The sequence below is a fragment of the Natator depressus genome, chromosome 4 (assembly GCF_965152275.1).
Source record: "Natator depressus isolate rNatDep1 chromosome 4, rNatDep2.hap1, whole genome shotgun sequence".
NCBI classification, from domain to species: domain Eukaryota; kingdom Metazoa; phylum Chordata; order Testudines; family Cheloniidae; genus Natator; species Natator depressus.
Genome location: NC_134237.1, coordinates 90744490 through 90761988, shown reverse-complemented (window position 1 = coordinate 90761988; position 17499 = coordinate 90744490). Strand labels below are relative to the sequence as shown.

General features: G+C 42.1%; 1 protein-coding gene across 1 annotated transcript; it reads left to right on the top strand.

Moving 5' to 3' along the window:
* Nucleotides 1–2293: 2293 nt before the first annotated feature.
* CWH43 (cell wall biogenesis 43 C-terminal homolog) lies at nucleotides 2294–13462 on the top strand. The gene is made up of 6 exons (XM_074952060.1): nucleotides 2294–2453; nucleotides 2989–3124; nucleotides 8395–8539; nucleotides 9190–9251; nucleotides 10411–10566; nucleotides 13366–13462. The coding sequence occupies exons 1-6, from the start codon at nucleotides 2294–2296 to the stop codon at nucleotides 13460–13462; spliced, it is 756 nt and encodes a 251-aa protein (XP_074808161.1).
* The last annotated feature ends 4037 nt before the right edge of the window (nucleotides 13463–17499 follow it).

Below are 17499 nucleotides of genomic sequence, written 5' to 3'. Positions count from 1 at the left end.
AGTTACAGATGGCAAATACAAAAAAGGGTGTGAATAAAGGTTATGCAAATACACTAAAATGTGAGTGAATGTCTGTCGGTAACTTTTTTTGTGGTATTTATCCAGGTTTACGACACATCATGAATTGGGAGAGAGTAACCCCTCCTCCCTTCTTATTCATTTGCCTGCCTTATTTGTGTGGGTACATTTTAAATGTCATGACTTCCTGATTTTCTCTATTTGTGGAAATAATGTGCTATTAATAATACCTACAGACCTCTGTGATCTACTTACCTGTGTTAGGAGCATTCTCTGCTCCTTGAAGTCTTTAAACCATGATTTGAGGACTTCAATAGCTCAGACATAGGTGAGAGGTTCATCGCAGGAGTGGGTGGGTGAGATTCTGTGGCCTGCATTGTGCAGGAGGTCAGACTAGATGATCATAATGGTCCCTTCTGACCTTAATATCTATGAATCTATGTGCAGGTTTCCTTTGAGGATGAAGACTAAGAGGCCACTTTTCACAAGTCAGTCACTCCATATCTGACCTGCACAAAGGAAGCCTGCACAATTCTTCCAAAAGATGAGCCTGAGAGCTTAAATTCATCACTTTGTTAATCACTAAAAAAAATTGTTGTAATGAGTTGTAAATCGACTGTCTTTATTGAATGACTCTGTAACCCACTAGCCCTTCTTGTCCTACGACTGCAGAGGTGTTAACTGCGCACTTCACCTTGAATGACCTCTTGCGACACGTGGAGCTCCTTATGCTTAACAATCTGTTCCACCTTGTATGTAGCTGTGACATTCTATGTACCTTTCCCAGACCTGAAGTAGAGCTCTTTGTAACCTCAAAAGCTTGTCTCTTTCCCCGACAAAGGTTGGTCCAATTAAAGATATTACCTCACCCACTTTGTCTCTCTGGTATCCTGTGACCAACATGGCTACAACAACACTGCAAAGCAAAATATTTGGTACATTTACTGAAAGAAAGTTTAAGTTTAAAGACTCTTTTGGATAAACTTGGCTCCATATTTAGTTTGTTTTTTTTAACTTCTCCATTGTTTTTAATTCCAATGGAAACAGTTTTAAAATAAACATTCCCTTACAATGTCTGCAAGCAAAGTAGTGCAGCATTGTGCATTTCTTGAGCACCTGAAAATGAAATGGCTAGCTATGAATTATAAACTTGAAAAATGAACTCGTCTATTTGCATTGTAAAAGCTGAGAAATGTATAACGTTAACATTATAAATAGTGGTATGAGAGAGAAATTCTTATTAAAATATACTTGATTTTATACTCTCAGGTGTTGTTTTTAACATATATGAGCAAGGAAATTTGCTTTTCTAGCACTATGTATGTGTCTGGATTGTCCCTACTGCTCTCATGAATGGAAGGGGCCAAGATCAGGTGGCACTGGAGTGTGGTGGGAGGCTTTGTAACATTATTCTCAGACAAGCTCCTCTGCAGGTGCACAAAGGGCATTAGGAAGGAGTGATGTTGGGGTTAACATTATGGTTTGTGTGTTCCTCTTCTACTAAGGGAACCAGTTGTTCCCCTGAGCAGGGGTTGTCTCCATGTCAATGAGCAGTTTTTGCAGGCACTGACGCAGCATGTCATGCTGACGTATGACATGGGGGTTAGGAAGCAACGAGAGGCACTGGACTACTGCACAGACGGCTCTGATCTCCTCAGGTGCCCTGATGGTTTCGTGTTTAGGGACCTGACACCTTGGCCCATTCAGTAGGCAACCCCCACCCTCTAAAAAAACCAATTCAGAACTCCAGGAGTTGAAAGTTGGGCTACTCTCTGTCCTCTTAGTGTTTTTTTTTCCCCTTCAGATAGAACAGTGTAGCCCATGTTTTTAACCTGAAAGTATCTATATAAGAAATATATTGAAGGTATTTATTTCTCATGCACATTAAAACCAATCAACTGAAGCCTTCATGAACCAAAAGCACAAATGACAGGATCAGTAATTTACTTCTTTTCCTTTGAAAGTTTCTTTGTGCTAATGAAATGCTTATTTCCAAAAGAAGCAATTCAGAAGTCAAAAACCGTAGTAAGAAATTTCAAGACAAACCTTAGATTAAGAAATCTACATCTCTATCTACTGGTGACATAGGTTTAATATAAAATTACAGAATTCTATGTTTTATATAAATATTGCATGGCTTTCTAGGAAATTCATAAATTCACTAATAATTGAGGTGTAGCAATTTGAGATTCCACCCTTTGAGAAAGGAGCAAGCATGGCTTTGTTTCTGATTAAAATTACCTGATTTTTATGAGAATCATAGAATAAAAACATCATGTCTAAGGGAAGAGCAAACTTCTCCCACATTGAGCTATCAACATGCCTCAACCTTGACCTTAAGGGGACATTTCTAATGGTGAGTGAGCAGCTCAGTTGCTGTGTTCATTCATTTCTTGTCTCTGATGAGACAGCCAATAAAAGTGCTGAACGTGATGGTGAGTTTTTTGTGAAGTGAACACTTGTCGGTTCTGAACGGGACCCAGACTAGCTTACTTTACATAGATCAACAGTCATCAAATAATATCCATTTCAATCATTACCTGTGTGAGCTGCATTTGAGCTGATCCCTAGAAAGGAAGAGTTCTGTGTCCCATTCAAATCCTCTGAGCCACCAAGTCCTTCACTCATATTTTTATTGTACTAAATAAATCGCTCTAAAAGTGTTCTTGAAGTAAGGCTGCAATTCTATCTTGTGGGGGTGCAGGAGAGACTTCAGGTACACTATTAACAAACACTTTTGTGGAATGGGCTGAATTATTGGTGTAAGGGGTCCATCCTGAGGAGTCTTAGGTTAGGAAGGGCTGGGAGCACTTCAGAAACAGCATACACAACCAATAGATGGACCAGTCTCTGGTCAATGTAGAATTGGCACTGACTGGTGCTAGAGGGAGCTGCATCCATTCTGTGTGATCAGAAGAATAACTTTCGGTCTTTTTGATAGTTATAGTTTTTCAAAAATTTGTCTCCCAGGTGCAGATTTTATTACCATTCTGGAGAGTGATACCTCTAAGCCATTCATTGGGAACATTGATCCAACCATGTGGTTAGGAGAAAAACTGGGTTTTTACACCAATTTTGGTCCAAGCACAAGGGATCACGTGTCGGGGTGAGTTATCTCTGGAAACAGACGGTGTGGAAAGACACGGATTTTTAAAAATATGAATTAAAATGTGACAAGCTTTAATTATAAAAGTTCTTAGCAACTTAATGTACAATACAGCCCTTATTTTTCCAAAGGTGGATGAGGGACGCTCAGAACCTTGGTAAAATCAGGGAAGCTGGACAGCAGACTTTGAGAACAGTGTATGCCAAGTTCCTAGCTACAGAATGCAGCAAAGAAGATGCCAGTTTAGAAAAGGCCAATCTTCAAAGTCTGCCCTCCAGATTCTTCTACCCTGCAGCGGAATGAAGGGAATTACTACTGGTTTGTAGTCTGGCTAGACTGAGAAGAGCTGTGCTCCAAACACTATAGCTAGCTGGTGTTTCTCTTCAGTACGTTCTGGCCTTGGGGAATTTGGGATTCAGGCGTAAGTACAGTATAAATTGTTTCAGAGTAGCAGCCATATTACTCTGTATCCACAAAAAGAAAAGGAGTACTTGTGGCACCTTAGAGACTAACAAATTTATTTAAGCATAAGCTTTTGTGAGCTACAGTTCACTTCATCAGATGCATGCAGTGGAAAATACAGTGGGGAGATTTTATATACACAGAGAACGTGAAACAATGGGTGTTACCATACACACTGTAACAAGAGTGATCAGGTAAGGTGAGCTATTACCAGCAGGAGAGAAAAAAAACCTTTGGTAGTGATAATCAAGGTGGGCCATTTCCAGCAGTTGACAAGAACGTGTGAGGAACAGTAGGGGAGGAAAATAAACATGGGGAAATAGTTTTACTTTGTGTAATGACACACCCACTCACAGTCTTTATTCAAGCCTAATGTAATGGTGTCCAGTTTGCAAATTAATTCCAATTCAGCAGTCTCTCATTGGAGTCTGTTTCTGAAGTTTTTTTGTTGAAGAATTGCGACTTTTATGTCTGTAACCGAGTGACCAGAGAGATAGAAGTGTTCTCCGACTGGTTTTTGAATGTTATAATTCTTGACGTCTGATTTGTGTCCATTTATTCTTTTACATAGAGACTGTCCGGTTTGGCCAATGTACATGGCAGAGGGGCATTGCTGGCACCTGATGCCAACTGTGTCCACATATCTATTCAGGGGACACCATCACAGGGCCTAATCACATCAGCCACACTATCAGAGGCTCATTCACGTGCACATCTACCAATGTGATATATGCCATCATGTGCCAGCAATGCTCCTCTGCCATGTACATTGACCAAACCGGACAGTCTCTACGTAAAAGAATAAATCCAACCGCCCTCTGCTCTTCGTCCCTGACCGCCACCTCCCGGGACCCAACGCCCCTAACTGCCCCCCGGGATCCCACCCCCTTATCCAACCCCCCTGCTCCCTGTCCCCTGACTGCTCCTCCCGATCCCTATCCACACCCCTGCCCCCTGACAGGCCCCCCGGGACTGCCACTCCCAACCCTCCCTGTTTCCCATCCCCTGACCACCCCCCCAGAACCTCTGCCCCATCCAACCGCCCCTGCTCCCTGACTGTCCCCCAGAACCCCCTGCTCCCCGCCCCCTTACCAGCAGCAGGAGCTTGAAGCTGCACAATCCAGCCAGAGGCAGCTGTGCTCCCCACGCTGCCCAGTAGGAGTGGCAGGCCAGAGCACTGCCCATGCGGTGGCATGGCTGTTGGGCAGGGCGGCTAGTCTCCCCGGCTGGGAGGTCAGGGGATGGGCAGGACGATCCTGTGGGTTGGATGTGGCCCACAGACCATAGTTTGCCCACCTCTCGTCTACAGAGTCAAGATTGGCTTTGAAACTATATCAGATTCCTCCCCTTCACCTCAGCCTCCTCCCTCTCAGTAGAGTTCCATTATGTTCCATCAGGGAGGATAGACTCAGGTACAGGTAGATGGCATAAATTGTGGCTTGGTAAGAAGTTATAGGGCCTAAGTGTAGGGTGTTCTTTTTTTCCCCTCTGCACCGACTGAGACTTCTAAGACACATTGCATAAACAGCAAGAAAAAAACAAGTTCAGTACCTTTACTGGACAGCTAAAACTGGAGGTGTGAAATGTGACCTCCCGCTTCTGAAATGAAGAACTGCGCTGATAAATCAAAAGCTTGAGGGGATTAACAAATATATTGTCTTTCTCAATCTTTCCTGGAATGTCTTGGTTATGGCTGTGTAATGTATGTTAATAGTTGGGCAGGTTTTGTGAATCTTTTAAGTCGCTATAACTCATTTTGCTTTATTCTCCACAGTATCTAATATTAAGATCCCAATTATTAGATTTTGGGATTTATCTCTTAATTACTGTAACTTATGCAGAGATAACTATACATTCAGTTAAGGAATATAATATGCAAAAAAGCTTCTGAAAACAGCTGGAGTTTGTTAGTGAGGTCAGGGCCAGGAGCAGAGCTAGGTGGTGCTCCCTCCCCGCCCTCCATGGGAGCTGTGCTTCCCCCCCCCCCAAAATGTTCTTCCAGTTTGGGGGCCTTTGGCATAAAACCTAGAAGAGACAGCTAAGCAGCTTCCAGTTTACTCTGTGTTTAGATGTTATTCATAGTGCTGTAAGGTGTACTTGGCACTTTAAACTAATGAATGGGCCATGCTAAAAGCAGGATTCTGTCCTGAGGAGATCACAGGATAAGAGCACAGAAAATGTGGGTTGTACTGGAGCAGCAAGCAATTACTGGTGGCAATTCCATAAACTCCCTAATTATTATAATCATGTTAGAAAGCAAGTTGAAAGTGTCTGGCCATAACCACCTGTTTAAAGAATGGCCAGGATCCAGAGGCATGTGGGAGGTAGTTTAAAATGATCGGTTTGCTTCCTTCTGCCCACCCATTAAGTTCCCCCTCACCCCTTTCCCACCTCAGAAGCTTCATTCCCAGTTAGCTGTATTTCTTGGAAACTGTCTTACTAATTAAACTGAATTGGTCTGAAACGGCTCCCAATTTGGCCTCTAAAAGACAGCTTAAAGCAGGCAGCCCAGTCACTTCCATTTTTCTGTCCAACTTTGTGTCCCCGCCCCCAAAGAATCTGGCTGTCAGGGTAGCAGAGAAGGAAGGAGAAGCACATCCCAACAAGAAGGGAGTGGGAGGAACTGGCCATGGAGAGGGGAAGCACCTGTGTTTCTCTCAGTCCATGACTACACTAGAAAGCTAAGGCAACATCGAGCCTCCGATTTAAGCAAATTGATCTTGCGTGTCTACACTATGCTCATTGTGTCGGCAGAGTGCATCCTCACTAGCAGGGCTTGTATTGACTCACTGAGCGCTGCACGGTGGGTAGCTATCCCACAGTGCACATAGCTGAGTGGAATTTTGGCTTGGGCTTGCAATGCCTTATGGAACCAAAACACTGACACGGGTGGTTATGGGCACATGGCATTAGCCTTCCATGATGTGCTTACCTCCTACCTGCGCAGACACCATAGCACGATAAGCACGGACCCCGCTCAGCTGTACACTGTTGTGAGCATTACAAGCACCTCGTGCCTTATCCTGCAGTATTTACACAGCCGATACAGGAGCTGCTGTGCAGAACATTGCCATGCAAGCAGCCCTGATGGAAGACATAGAGTGGAGCAATTTGCAATTGCTGGCAACAGTCACACATCACCTTGACATGGTTGAGCGCTGTTTCTGGGCCTGGGAAACACCTCCTGGAGGCCGGTTCATTTGAATTGAAAAAGAATAGAAACAAGCAGCCCACCTGGTAGCTGTGCATGGGGAATGGAAGGAGCTCAGTGCTTAGTGCTAGCATTCCTACCTACTGACCAGCCTAAAGTTCCCTCCAGCAGTGTTCCTCCCTGGCCATTCTGCCCTCCCCTTCAGCAGTGTTCCTCTAGTGACCTAAAGCCTCCAGCCCAGCTTTCCATGTATTTAGGGGCGAATATTAGTGTTACCAATTCTTGCAAATTTCTCAAGTCTTGTGATAGTTGATGGCTTTTTTTCTTAAAAGCCCTAGCTCCAGGAGTCAAGTGATTATTGGGATCTCAGCTTTCACTTAAGGAAAAAAAATTCTAGCCTTCATGGATACAAAGAAAGGGTTGAAAACATGACCTGAGTGCAACTAAAAGTCTCGGAAGCCAAAAGCCTCCTTTGAGGGAGGAACTTGCTTTTTCAACCCACCCAAGCACCAGATCCTTTGGAGAAGGGGCACAAGATCATCCCATATCAAGCATTTCTCTGTTTATCAGTTTATAGTGCTATTTTCAGCTTGCTAAGGAAGCAGGTGCAAAGTAAATTGTGTTTTGAGACTAATTATGAGAATTCATATTCATAATGGAGGCTTTATAATGGGTTAATTAAAAATATAATTTTATTGCTGCTTTTGAAAGTGGGGAACAGTAATCAGAAACCATAACTTTTAAATTAATAAAGGATTATTTTTTAAAAAATTGGGATTATATCAGTGCAGGTCTTTTTTGTTTGGCTTGTGTTAAGTGTGTATTAGCTGTAGGAGGAAGCAAACCAACTACACTACTTGGATCAATGATACTTTTATTGGAGTCATTTAGAAACCCAGTAAATACAGTAAGAGAACTGGGAAGGTATATTTAGAAATTCAGTAAATACAAGAAGTGCACTGGGAAGGTATATTCTGGCATAAAGCCTTTTGACCTGCATCTGTCCAGCAGTACCAGTGCAAGGCTCTACAATACAAGCATACAGGAAAATAATGATTTTCTGGTGTTGTCTATGCACACAACCTGCATTGGTTAAATTAAAATCAGTCTTTAAATCAATTTTGTTAAATCAGTACATGTTCCAGCACCATTTTTGTTGGTAATATTTGTGGGACACCGTTTTTGAATGGTGTTAGAGAAATTGTTACATTATCTAGGTTTTAGCATGATTCTGTAATGCAATGCTAGGATCTGGTTGTCCTGTCCATAGTACAATTAAAAGGTCAAGTTAGAATGTGGACGTTCCAAAATGTGCCACACCGTTATATGCTGGCACAGTTAAACTTATAATTTAGACAGATCCAAAGTCTTAACTGCAGAAGATAGTCAGATGAGAAATTCATGGTGATTAGAGCTCAGTATAAAAACGTAGAACAAGCTATTCATGGAGTGTGTTGAGGAGAAAGAAGCTCTTATTTGCAGCTAATTTGCACCAGAGGTCAAACATTTCAAAAGTTTAAAAAGCATCCTATTTTTGTAAACTTTCGGACACTGTTTTCCACTGCATAACCCATGGTTTTCTGTGTTTGTATCAGTGAGAATCTTTTCTGATCCTTTAAAAAAAAATGTTTTTGTAATGGTTTCCCACTTCTTTCAGAGATGACTTGGACAGGAAGCTCCAGGCTATTGCTATTTCAAACCTGTTGAAGAATAGCTCGCGACAGCTTGTGTTTCTAGGATATATCACTTCAGCTCCTAGATTCAGAGATTACATAGAAGTAATTGAAAATGGTAATGTTAAGGTAATATAGAACTACTACTAACTATAACAATTAACTAATTTAGAAAAGATGAATTTAATATTCCAAATGAGTAAGCTACACAGATTATAGGGTTAAAAATACACATACTTTTTAAAAAACAACTTGTTTTAAAATCTGTTCCATTTTTCAATTATCTGTTATGAACTATTATTTTAGAAATAAAATACCTTTAAAAAAATCAGTCTTCCTTTACTTACCTGCCTGGATCTAACATCAGGATTCTGTTTCCTTTGCAACTTTTGACTACATCTCAAGCAAATCATTTCCTTGTTCTGTGTCCACATGCAGATTCTGTTACTGAGGCCTGGTCTACATTTAAAATTTCGATCAACCTAGCTACGTTGCTCAGGGGTGTGAAAAATTTATACCCTTGAGCACTGTAATTATGTCTACCTAACCCCGGTGTAGACGCAGGTAGATTGATGGAAGAATTCTTCTGTCGACCTAGCTAGTGCTGCTCAGGATCTTGGACTACCTACATTGATGGAAAAAACACCTTCTGTCAATGTAGGAAGCATCTGCACTGTCAGTGTAGGAAGCAGCTGTAGTGCCCCTAGTGTAGACATGCCCTGACCTGAGGTCCATCTTTGAAGAAACCTTGTCATGTTTGCTTTATTTTTCCCCCATAGGATATTGACAGTAAGGATAATGACAGGTGGTGTGATTATATCATGTATCATGGACTAATATGGTATGTCAAAATGGATAATTTACTCGTTTTAGATATGTTACCATTATCACTTTTAGATCTCATGACAGAAGCCTGTATAACTCCTCTGAATGGAAGAGCTTACTTCTTGTCTTTAATTTACATCAAACTTTCTGACTGGCTGAAGGCAAACTACTAAATTACATGCAGGCAGTCAGGTATAACATGAAGTAATATGGAACCTGATAAGTGGATGTCAGAGTTAGTGTGATTCTGCTTTGTAAAGTTACTCTGTAAAAATGACATCATGGGGCTCCATCTTTGTGTTTCTAAGACTTCAGGTCAAATCTGCTTGGTTAATACGTAAAGACTATTTTCCTAAATCCCAGCTTGGCAATCTCATCCTGGAATTCTTGATCACTCATCACCACCAGTGATACAAATTCTGAAATATCTTCCTGGGGCTTGATCTTGTGAGGTGTAGGGCACTCTGGCCCCTGTCCAGCAAAGCTTTGCATTGACATTAATGAGAATACTCGTGCTTAAAGTTAACCACATGCTAAGTGCTTTGCTGGACCAGGGCTGGATGCTTAGCACCTTGCAGGATTGAGCCTCTAGTAAATAATTCTGTTGGTGATTCATGAGCCAGAATAGACTCCAGCTCACTCTAACATAGCAGTGTAGAGTCTGCAGTGTTAACAGGAATAAAAAGTAGTAAACTATATTGTCCATAAGGAGACTGAATACACACAGAGAAAAGCTGTATCGAGTGAGATGCCATTTATAACACAACTTTTATTATTACGCCTGTATTTTAAGTTCACTCATTTCCCCTGAATGTTTATTGGAAACTTTCAAAATGGTTTAATTGAAAAAAGTTGTTGAGACATACCAATATATTCTAATGATTGTAAACTACAACATAATGCTTTCTAAATAATATTCCTGGTCCTACATCTGACTTGCTGTGTGATCTCAGGCACTTACACTGTTTCTCAGTTTTTCCATGTACAAAATTGTGTTGTGAAGCTTATGTTTGTAGAGTGCTTTGAGATCTTTGGATGAAAGGTGCTATAGAATTGAAAAGAATTATATTAGTGGGTTAAAATAACTATTAAAGACACTGATTTAAAAAGGCTTTAATGTGATGATCTGACTTTGAGCTATTTCTTCAAAGTAATTCTGTGTTTGGATGTGATAGGTTGGGTTATGTCTGCATTTCTCATGCTGGCCTGAGTGATTCAGAAGTTCAGATGGCCAAATTTAGGATCCCAGATGACTTGGATAGTTACGTTGACAATGACAAAATCATCATTGACCCCAGCCAAGTTCCTGAGGACATCCATTTCAACCCAAGGTCAGCGTATAAGAAAAATATTTGAAGATGATCATTATTTATTTATTTGTATTACCAAAAAGGGAAAACTTGAGGAACTGTCACATTCCAGGGTGTATTCCAGACCAGTGAGGGGTTTCACCGCCTGTTCTGCAACCTTGGGTGCCTGACAGGGCTTTACTGTTGTAGCTCCCAGCCAGGGCCACTCACAAACAGCCTAACAGCATGTTACACCCTGAGTGTCTGATTGTAGCTGCAACCCTGGTTCAGCAGCTCGGACCCCAGCAGCCTGTCGGCAATGTTCCAGTCACTCTCTGGCTTCCACCAGCCTTTCAGGATGACCCTAACACACTCCCCATCCCAAATTTCCTTAAAATCTGTATTCTGCATTGTCCTACTCTCTCCTGGACAATTAAGTTATTAAAGGTCTGTTCCCCCTGTATTCAACAGTTTGCTACTTTAACTGGAGTTACCAAACAGTTCAGTTTAAACATAACATTGGATTAGATTAAAAATACAAGAAGTTTATTTAACTACAAAGAGAGGTGTTAAGTGAGTATAAGTATAAGGTATTAAAGTTAGAAATGGTTTAAAGATAAAACCCTTTCTAGTAGCTAAAACTTAAACACACTAGACTTGGTTCAAGGTAAAATCCTTACCATATGTTTCCAGGCATGCGGCTGACCAAATTTTCTGGTCAGGGTCACCCCTCAAAGTCAAAGGGCTGGTTCCTTTGTCTTCTTAGGGGAGAGAGAGAGACGGATCCCTTGGGTTTTCTTCCCCCTTTCTTTTATAGTTCAGTTAACCCTTGAAGTGGATTCTTCTGAGAGTTACCCCTCAAAGAATGGTTTATTCAAAGAGTAAAGAAATGATCTGGAGTCTGGTGAAGGAGACTCCATGTTCTTTCTTCTCACCTGTGTTTGCTGAAACATAAGTTTACTCTGTCTCCTGCCATCTCCTCCCCCTACTGTCTCAAGGACCCTGTTTACTATTTATATGTAAATTGAGGTAAATACACATTTCATCCAGGATACTTCTGTCTGGGTAGGTCTGTGTGATTTTGTACATGTGCTAAGAACATCATGCAGGGGGATTTCAAAACTTTGCATTTAATGTTGCTACACATATTTTACCATGATATTATTGACCAGCAAGTTATTAGTTTTCAAATAATATCTAACAAGGCATATTTTATACAAAGATTATTACAGTAGCGTATGGGGGGGGAATACAGGGGGGGCTTTCGGTCACAGGAACAAAACTGGGCTTTATAAATATAACAGGGGAGGCAACATGGCCTGCTGGACTGAGCACAAGATTAGGAGGCCAGAGTCCCTTATTTCTAACTAATTTCTTCCACTGATTTGCCATATGCCTTGAGTTATTTAGCCTTTCTGTACCCCAGTGTACAGCTCTGTGAAGTGAAGATACCTACCTCACATTGGTGACGTGTGGATTAATTCATGACTCCTTTTAAAGTCAATGTGAGTTGCATGTTCCTCCGCACCTCTCAGGACGACATTTTATATAGTGCTTTATAAAATACAATATAAATGTGAAACAGGCACTACATACAGATTTCTAAATGTTTCATCTCTCTAAAATAGTATGTAGTCATAACAGAACAAGTTACAGAAAACGAGTTTTTGGAGCAGATGGTGCCGTTTTCCTGCTAATACACAGGAAGTAAGAGAAATAAGGATAAAAAGGAAATTTGTTCTGCGCTGAAATCAGTGGGAGAAGTTCTTAAGTTTCATGAGGTAAATTTCAGTATTTGTTTTTTAGGTATTGATGTCAGTTGGATTATGCATGTGATTGAAGATTTCCACAATCTGTCCCATGTGTTGAAACTTACCTAAAATCCATATTCAAAGTCCTGATCTTTGTCCATTTATTTCAATGCAGATGAGTTTCTTCCTGTTCTAATTTCTTTTACTCCTACCTGAAAGCAGGAAAATGACAGCTCCCAAGAACAAGCTTTACCTTTTAGCTATAATTTTTAAAAGGAAATTTTCTGTTGTTTTTATATGTCTAGCTAATGCTGGCATTGTTAATAAACAATGCTGATCTTTTTGTAAAAGAAAACCTCAGTAATAGTCAAGCAGTAATTAAAAGCTACATGTTTAAGTGTGATGTGCAATATACTTTTCTCCATTCATCTAGGGCTTACAGCTTTTTGGCATAATTTTAAGAGTAGGGAGTCTGGACAAACAGTGGGTCTGAGCCTTCAGGCACTACACAGGTGAAATCCTGTCTTCATTAAAGTCAGTGGCAAAACTCCCATTGATTTCAGTGGGGCCAGGAGTTCACTGCATCTGTGCAACTCTCATTCAACTGAAGTTCCATTTATGGAATATCCATCGTATTGGGCCGTCATGTAATCATTTATGCTGCATATTTTAATGTGTTTGTTATACTCACTCCTTCATAACTAGAGCATATAGGTAATTATTATTTACTTTACCAGGATGTAGCTGCTGATTCTGATACAAATAGACTTTTGTCTATTTTGTCTATTTTGCTACATATTGCTGTAATAGACTAAACTTTTTATTTTCCTAAATAGAACTTTCTATTTTTGCTTCAGACCTGTCATTCTGTGAAATTTGCCTTTCAGACATTCTTGCTTTTTTCCTCCCATCTTTACTTAAAAAAAAAAAATGTATTCTCAACAAGTCTACTTTAAAATGAAGACTAGTTTAAAAACAATTGTTCAGATTAAATGTTAATTACACTATAAAATTGTGTGATTTAATTGCATGGGTTAATTCATTGTTGTTACATTGTAATGATTTTGCTTTGTTAATTATTTTTTCTTAGGTTTGGATCCTACAAAGATGGACACAACTACGAACATATTCATCATTTCCATATGAGTACTCCCAAGTATTTTAAACAGACTAGAATGAGGAAATAACACATCAGTGTGACCAGAAAGAGAGGTCTGTAGATTTAAATCAAACTGCCACGCAACCAAAACTACACCTTTTAGAGACTGAGCATCTTCCAGGCTACATAATATTGTTGATGTCTTGCAATATGTGATGACTAATAACTTATGAAATTGTAAAACTTTTTCTTTAGGGATCACTCTCTTAATTTTTTAAAGAAAGACATTACCAATCAAAATAGTCAGTAATGTGGGAGGGAGGGAAGGTTTTGTTAGATTTTATAATGACAAGTTTGTCCATTAAGTGGATAACATGTAGGCCAGATTCTCTGCTTTACGCTCATCAAAGCAGAGCATGGTGGCTGTCAGGGAACTGGTTATGGGTCCTTCATTTCCCCGATGCGTTTTTTTTCTTGCACTAGCTGGTAATGGTTCTCAAGAGACTAATTGTCAGTTGAATATATCCCCCTGTCCTGACATGCCCCCTGCATTGGGGGATTCAGGGAGGGTGGGTATGCCAGCTCTGTACCTCCTAATGACTTCCCTGCGCTGAGAGAATCATGAGCAAGAGGGATGCAGCTAGTTTATGCTTCTTTTTCACCAACTGAGCATCTCAAAGAACCTCCAGTTACAGGTGTGTAACGTCCTCCTCTTCTTAGAGTGGTGGTTCCTACATGTATTCCAAACGTGGGTGAGCAGTGAGCAGCATGGAAGTGGGTCCAAGGATGTGAGAGGAATGAAATGTGTAGCCTGACATGGTCTGCTGTTGTTGCCTGGGCGATGGCATAGTGCGATGTGAACGTGTGTATGGAGTGCCACATTGCTGCATGACAGATGTCTTGCCATGAGATGTCTGCTAGGCAGGTCGATGTGGCTGCTTGGGCTTGTGTAGAGTATGCTGTGACCCTATCAGGCAACAGTATGCTGGATAAGGTGTAGCATTTGTGGATGCACCTGGAGACCTATTTGGAAATTCATTGAGAGGGGAAGGCTTGGCAAAGATGCTGGAACCTTTGTAAAAGTGGGGGAGGGGGCAAGGCCAAAGTGGTGGAGGAATTCTCCCCCCGCCCCCCATTTCCCTGAGATCCCGCTGCCTCCCTCTGCATTGCCCTGAGCTCCCTTCTGTGGCCTCATACCCTAAGTCCACCCCACTCCTTGCTTCTTGACCACAGTGCCCACCCGTAAGGCTGGCCCTGTGTTCACCTTTTTTCCAAATTCCACTGTCTTCATGGTTTGGCATCATGATACACATGCCAAAATTAAAACTCCCAGGCTCAGAGTGGAGTGAGATCTAAACAGCAGGCTACTAGCATCAAGATTTACATATCGCTTCTAGTGGCCAAGATTCATACTCTCAATATATTAGGATGCACCCAACAGGGCTGTAATGACAGAATTCACGTTAGAGAGATAAGGTGGGTGAGGTAATATCTTTTATTGGACCAGCTTCTGTTGGTGATAGAGACAAGCCTTTAAGCTTACAGACCTGAAGAAGAGCTCTGCGTAAGCTTGGAAGCTTGTCTCTCTCACCAACAGAAGTAAGAAGAACTCTGTGTGGCTTGAAAGCTTGTAACTTTCACCAACGGAAGTTGGTCCAATAAAGATATTACCTCATCCACCTTGTCTCTCTAATATCCTGGGACCAACAGAGCTACAAGAACACTGCAAACAAAAATGGAGGATTCACATTAACAGCCCAGAGTGACCATCACAGCAGGACACTATTTTCAGGATTCATATTCCTAGCATAATGTCGTCATTACACCAGGGAACTAGCACTACCAGCACAATGAGATAAATATAGCTGTGTATGTGCACACGAAAAATTCACAGTACAAGCACCCAGAGACCAATACATCAGGATAGCAGTGTCAGAATTTCTACTTTTGGGGGAATTCTGCACCAAAAAAATAAAAAATTCTGTGCCAAAATTTTAAAAATTCTGCGCACAATACTTTTAAATTCTGCAAAATTCTGCATATGTTATTTGTCAAAATAACACAATATAATCATACTAGTTTCAATTATTTTGGTAATTTATTTCAAAATACCTGTCAGCAAGTATGTCTGTAACAAAACAGACAAAAGAAAAGATTCTGGTAATTTTTTTTTGACAAATATATTCCTTACTAGGCATATTAATACAGAACTTTGAGTAATTCATTTAAACTACAATACAGAAACATATTTCCTGAACCCGTCAGAAGTAGTCCAAAGGCTTGGGGGAGTCAGAGGTAATGGAGGAGCTGAGTGAGAGGGAAGGAGCCTGCAGTGAACCTGGTGGATTGTTGGGTATGGTTTGGAGAAGTATGGAACTGGGTTTTTTGGGTGGGGAGGGGGGAGCGGAGGAATTGTTAGGGAGTTGGGTAGCCTCCCCCATGCTAACCCTGGCTGACCCCAAGTCTTTCCCATTCAGTCAGGCACATCTGTCCCTGTCCCCACTCGTCCCATTCCCATGTGGCCCTGCACCCCACTCCTATTCAGCCCCTGGCTCAATGCTGTCACCCCACTAGCTCCTGAGCCAACACCCTAATCTATTCCCCTTACTAACCATTCTGAACCCCAGTCTGTGACCTCTGCAGCATCCCTGTGTGTCCCACTCTATCTGTCCTAACCTGGCTTCGCAGGCAGGGTGTGTGATGAACTTCTACTCCTGGGGGAATTCTGCGCCACTGCGGATGGCACTATCCATGTGTTTACACATCCTACCACTGTCCATTTCATGAAAGGTCTCCTCAGTACCTTCCCAACAGTACTCAAGCCCATACCCCTGTGGGACAGAATACACTCTGCCCAAGAAGTGCTGCAGTTCCGCCTTTTACTCACCAGAGGCTGCTGTGGTGCCAGAACAGCCACTCAGCTGGCTGCATTCCTCTGCATGGAAGGGACCCGCTGTGGAGCCAGCCTGGGAGCCTGCCCATGAGATGCAGATAGGAGGCGGGGTGGCCCCAGGTGAACAGGGGCTGGTGCTGCTGATGACGTGGCACCTCTCTGAAGCAGAGCGAGCCTGGTGCTCCCCATCCTCACCCACCCTAAGGTGTTTTCTTTTGTAAAAAGTGGGAGGGATTAGTCCTCCCACTTTTAAAAGTGAGGGGGGCATGGCCTCCTTGAGCCCTCCGTTCCAGTGCCACTGGATCGGTTGGCAGTGGCTACAAAGAGTTTTGACAATGCACAAAAGGCATGGGTCCTATGGAGGCAGAATGCCAGTTCATGGCAGACGTCGAAGGAGTTCAGGATCCTGTCTACGTGGGAGGCATGTGGTTTTGGACAGGAGACATGTAAGTGGATGCATTGATTTAGGTGGAACTCTGACATTTTTCTGGAGGAATTTAGGGTGTAGCTGTAAGGAAACTGTCCACCAGTTCACTGACCTGTCTGGCTGAGGTAATGCTGCTAAGGACTGCACCTTTATGGAGAGATGGGAGAGGAAGCCCGTTGCCAGTGGCTTTGAGGGTGGTTTCATGAGGGTGGAGAGAATGAGATTAAGGTCTCATGGGGACATGGGCTTGAGTACTGGTGGGAAGGTATTGAGGAGACCTTTCATGAAATGGATGGAAATTGGCCAGGGCTGCTGGGTATGGGCCCCATCGGCCCAGTGACTAATCTGCCACTGGAGGGAGGCCAGAACTGTCCAGGAAATTATAACTTTGGCCTCCAAATGGTCCATGTGGGGTCTGTAGCTGGAGAGGAGCTACTCCTGGAAGCAATGCATGTGCGTGCAGTGTCACTGAGGTACAGGCTGCTATATGTCCAAGGAGGGAGGGACAGTGATGGACAATAGTTCGTGGGTTGTGGCATAGGTCTGCAATTATGGTCATCAGTGTTACGAAGTGGTCCACTGGTGGAAGGCTTGTGCCATGATGGAGTCGAGTCACGCTCCAATAAAGTCAATCATCTGCATAGCTACAAGCACTGATTTCTCCTCATTGATGCAAATACCTAGAGACATGAAGAAAGTGTGAAGGTTGAGGATGGTGGAGGTTAGGTCTTGTTGGAATAGTGTGACAAGGAGCCAGTCGTCCAGGTAGGGGTACACTGAATACTCCTGGGAGAATTCTGTACCA

Bases quoted from the DNA above. Each gene is read 5' to 3' on its own strand.
- CWH43 (XM_074952060.1), top strand. From the start codon at position 2,294: ATGTCTAAGGGAAGAGCAAACTTCTCCCACATTGAGCTATCAACATGC. The intron at 3,125-8,394 runs GTGAGTTATCTC...CACTTCTTTCAG, and splicing joins ACAAGGGATCACGTGTCGGG to AGATGACTTGGACAGGAAGC. The intron at 10,567-13,365 runs GTCAGCGTATAA...ATTTTTTCTTAG, and splicing joins GACATCCATTTCAACCCAAG to GTTTGGATCCTACAAAGATG.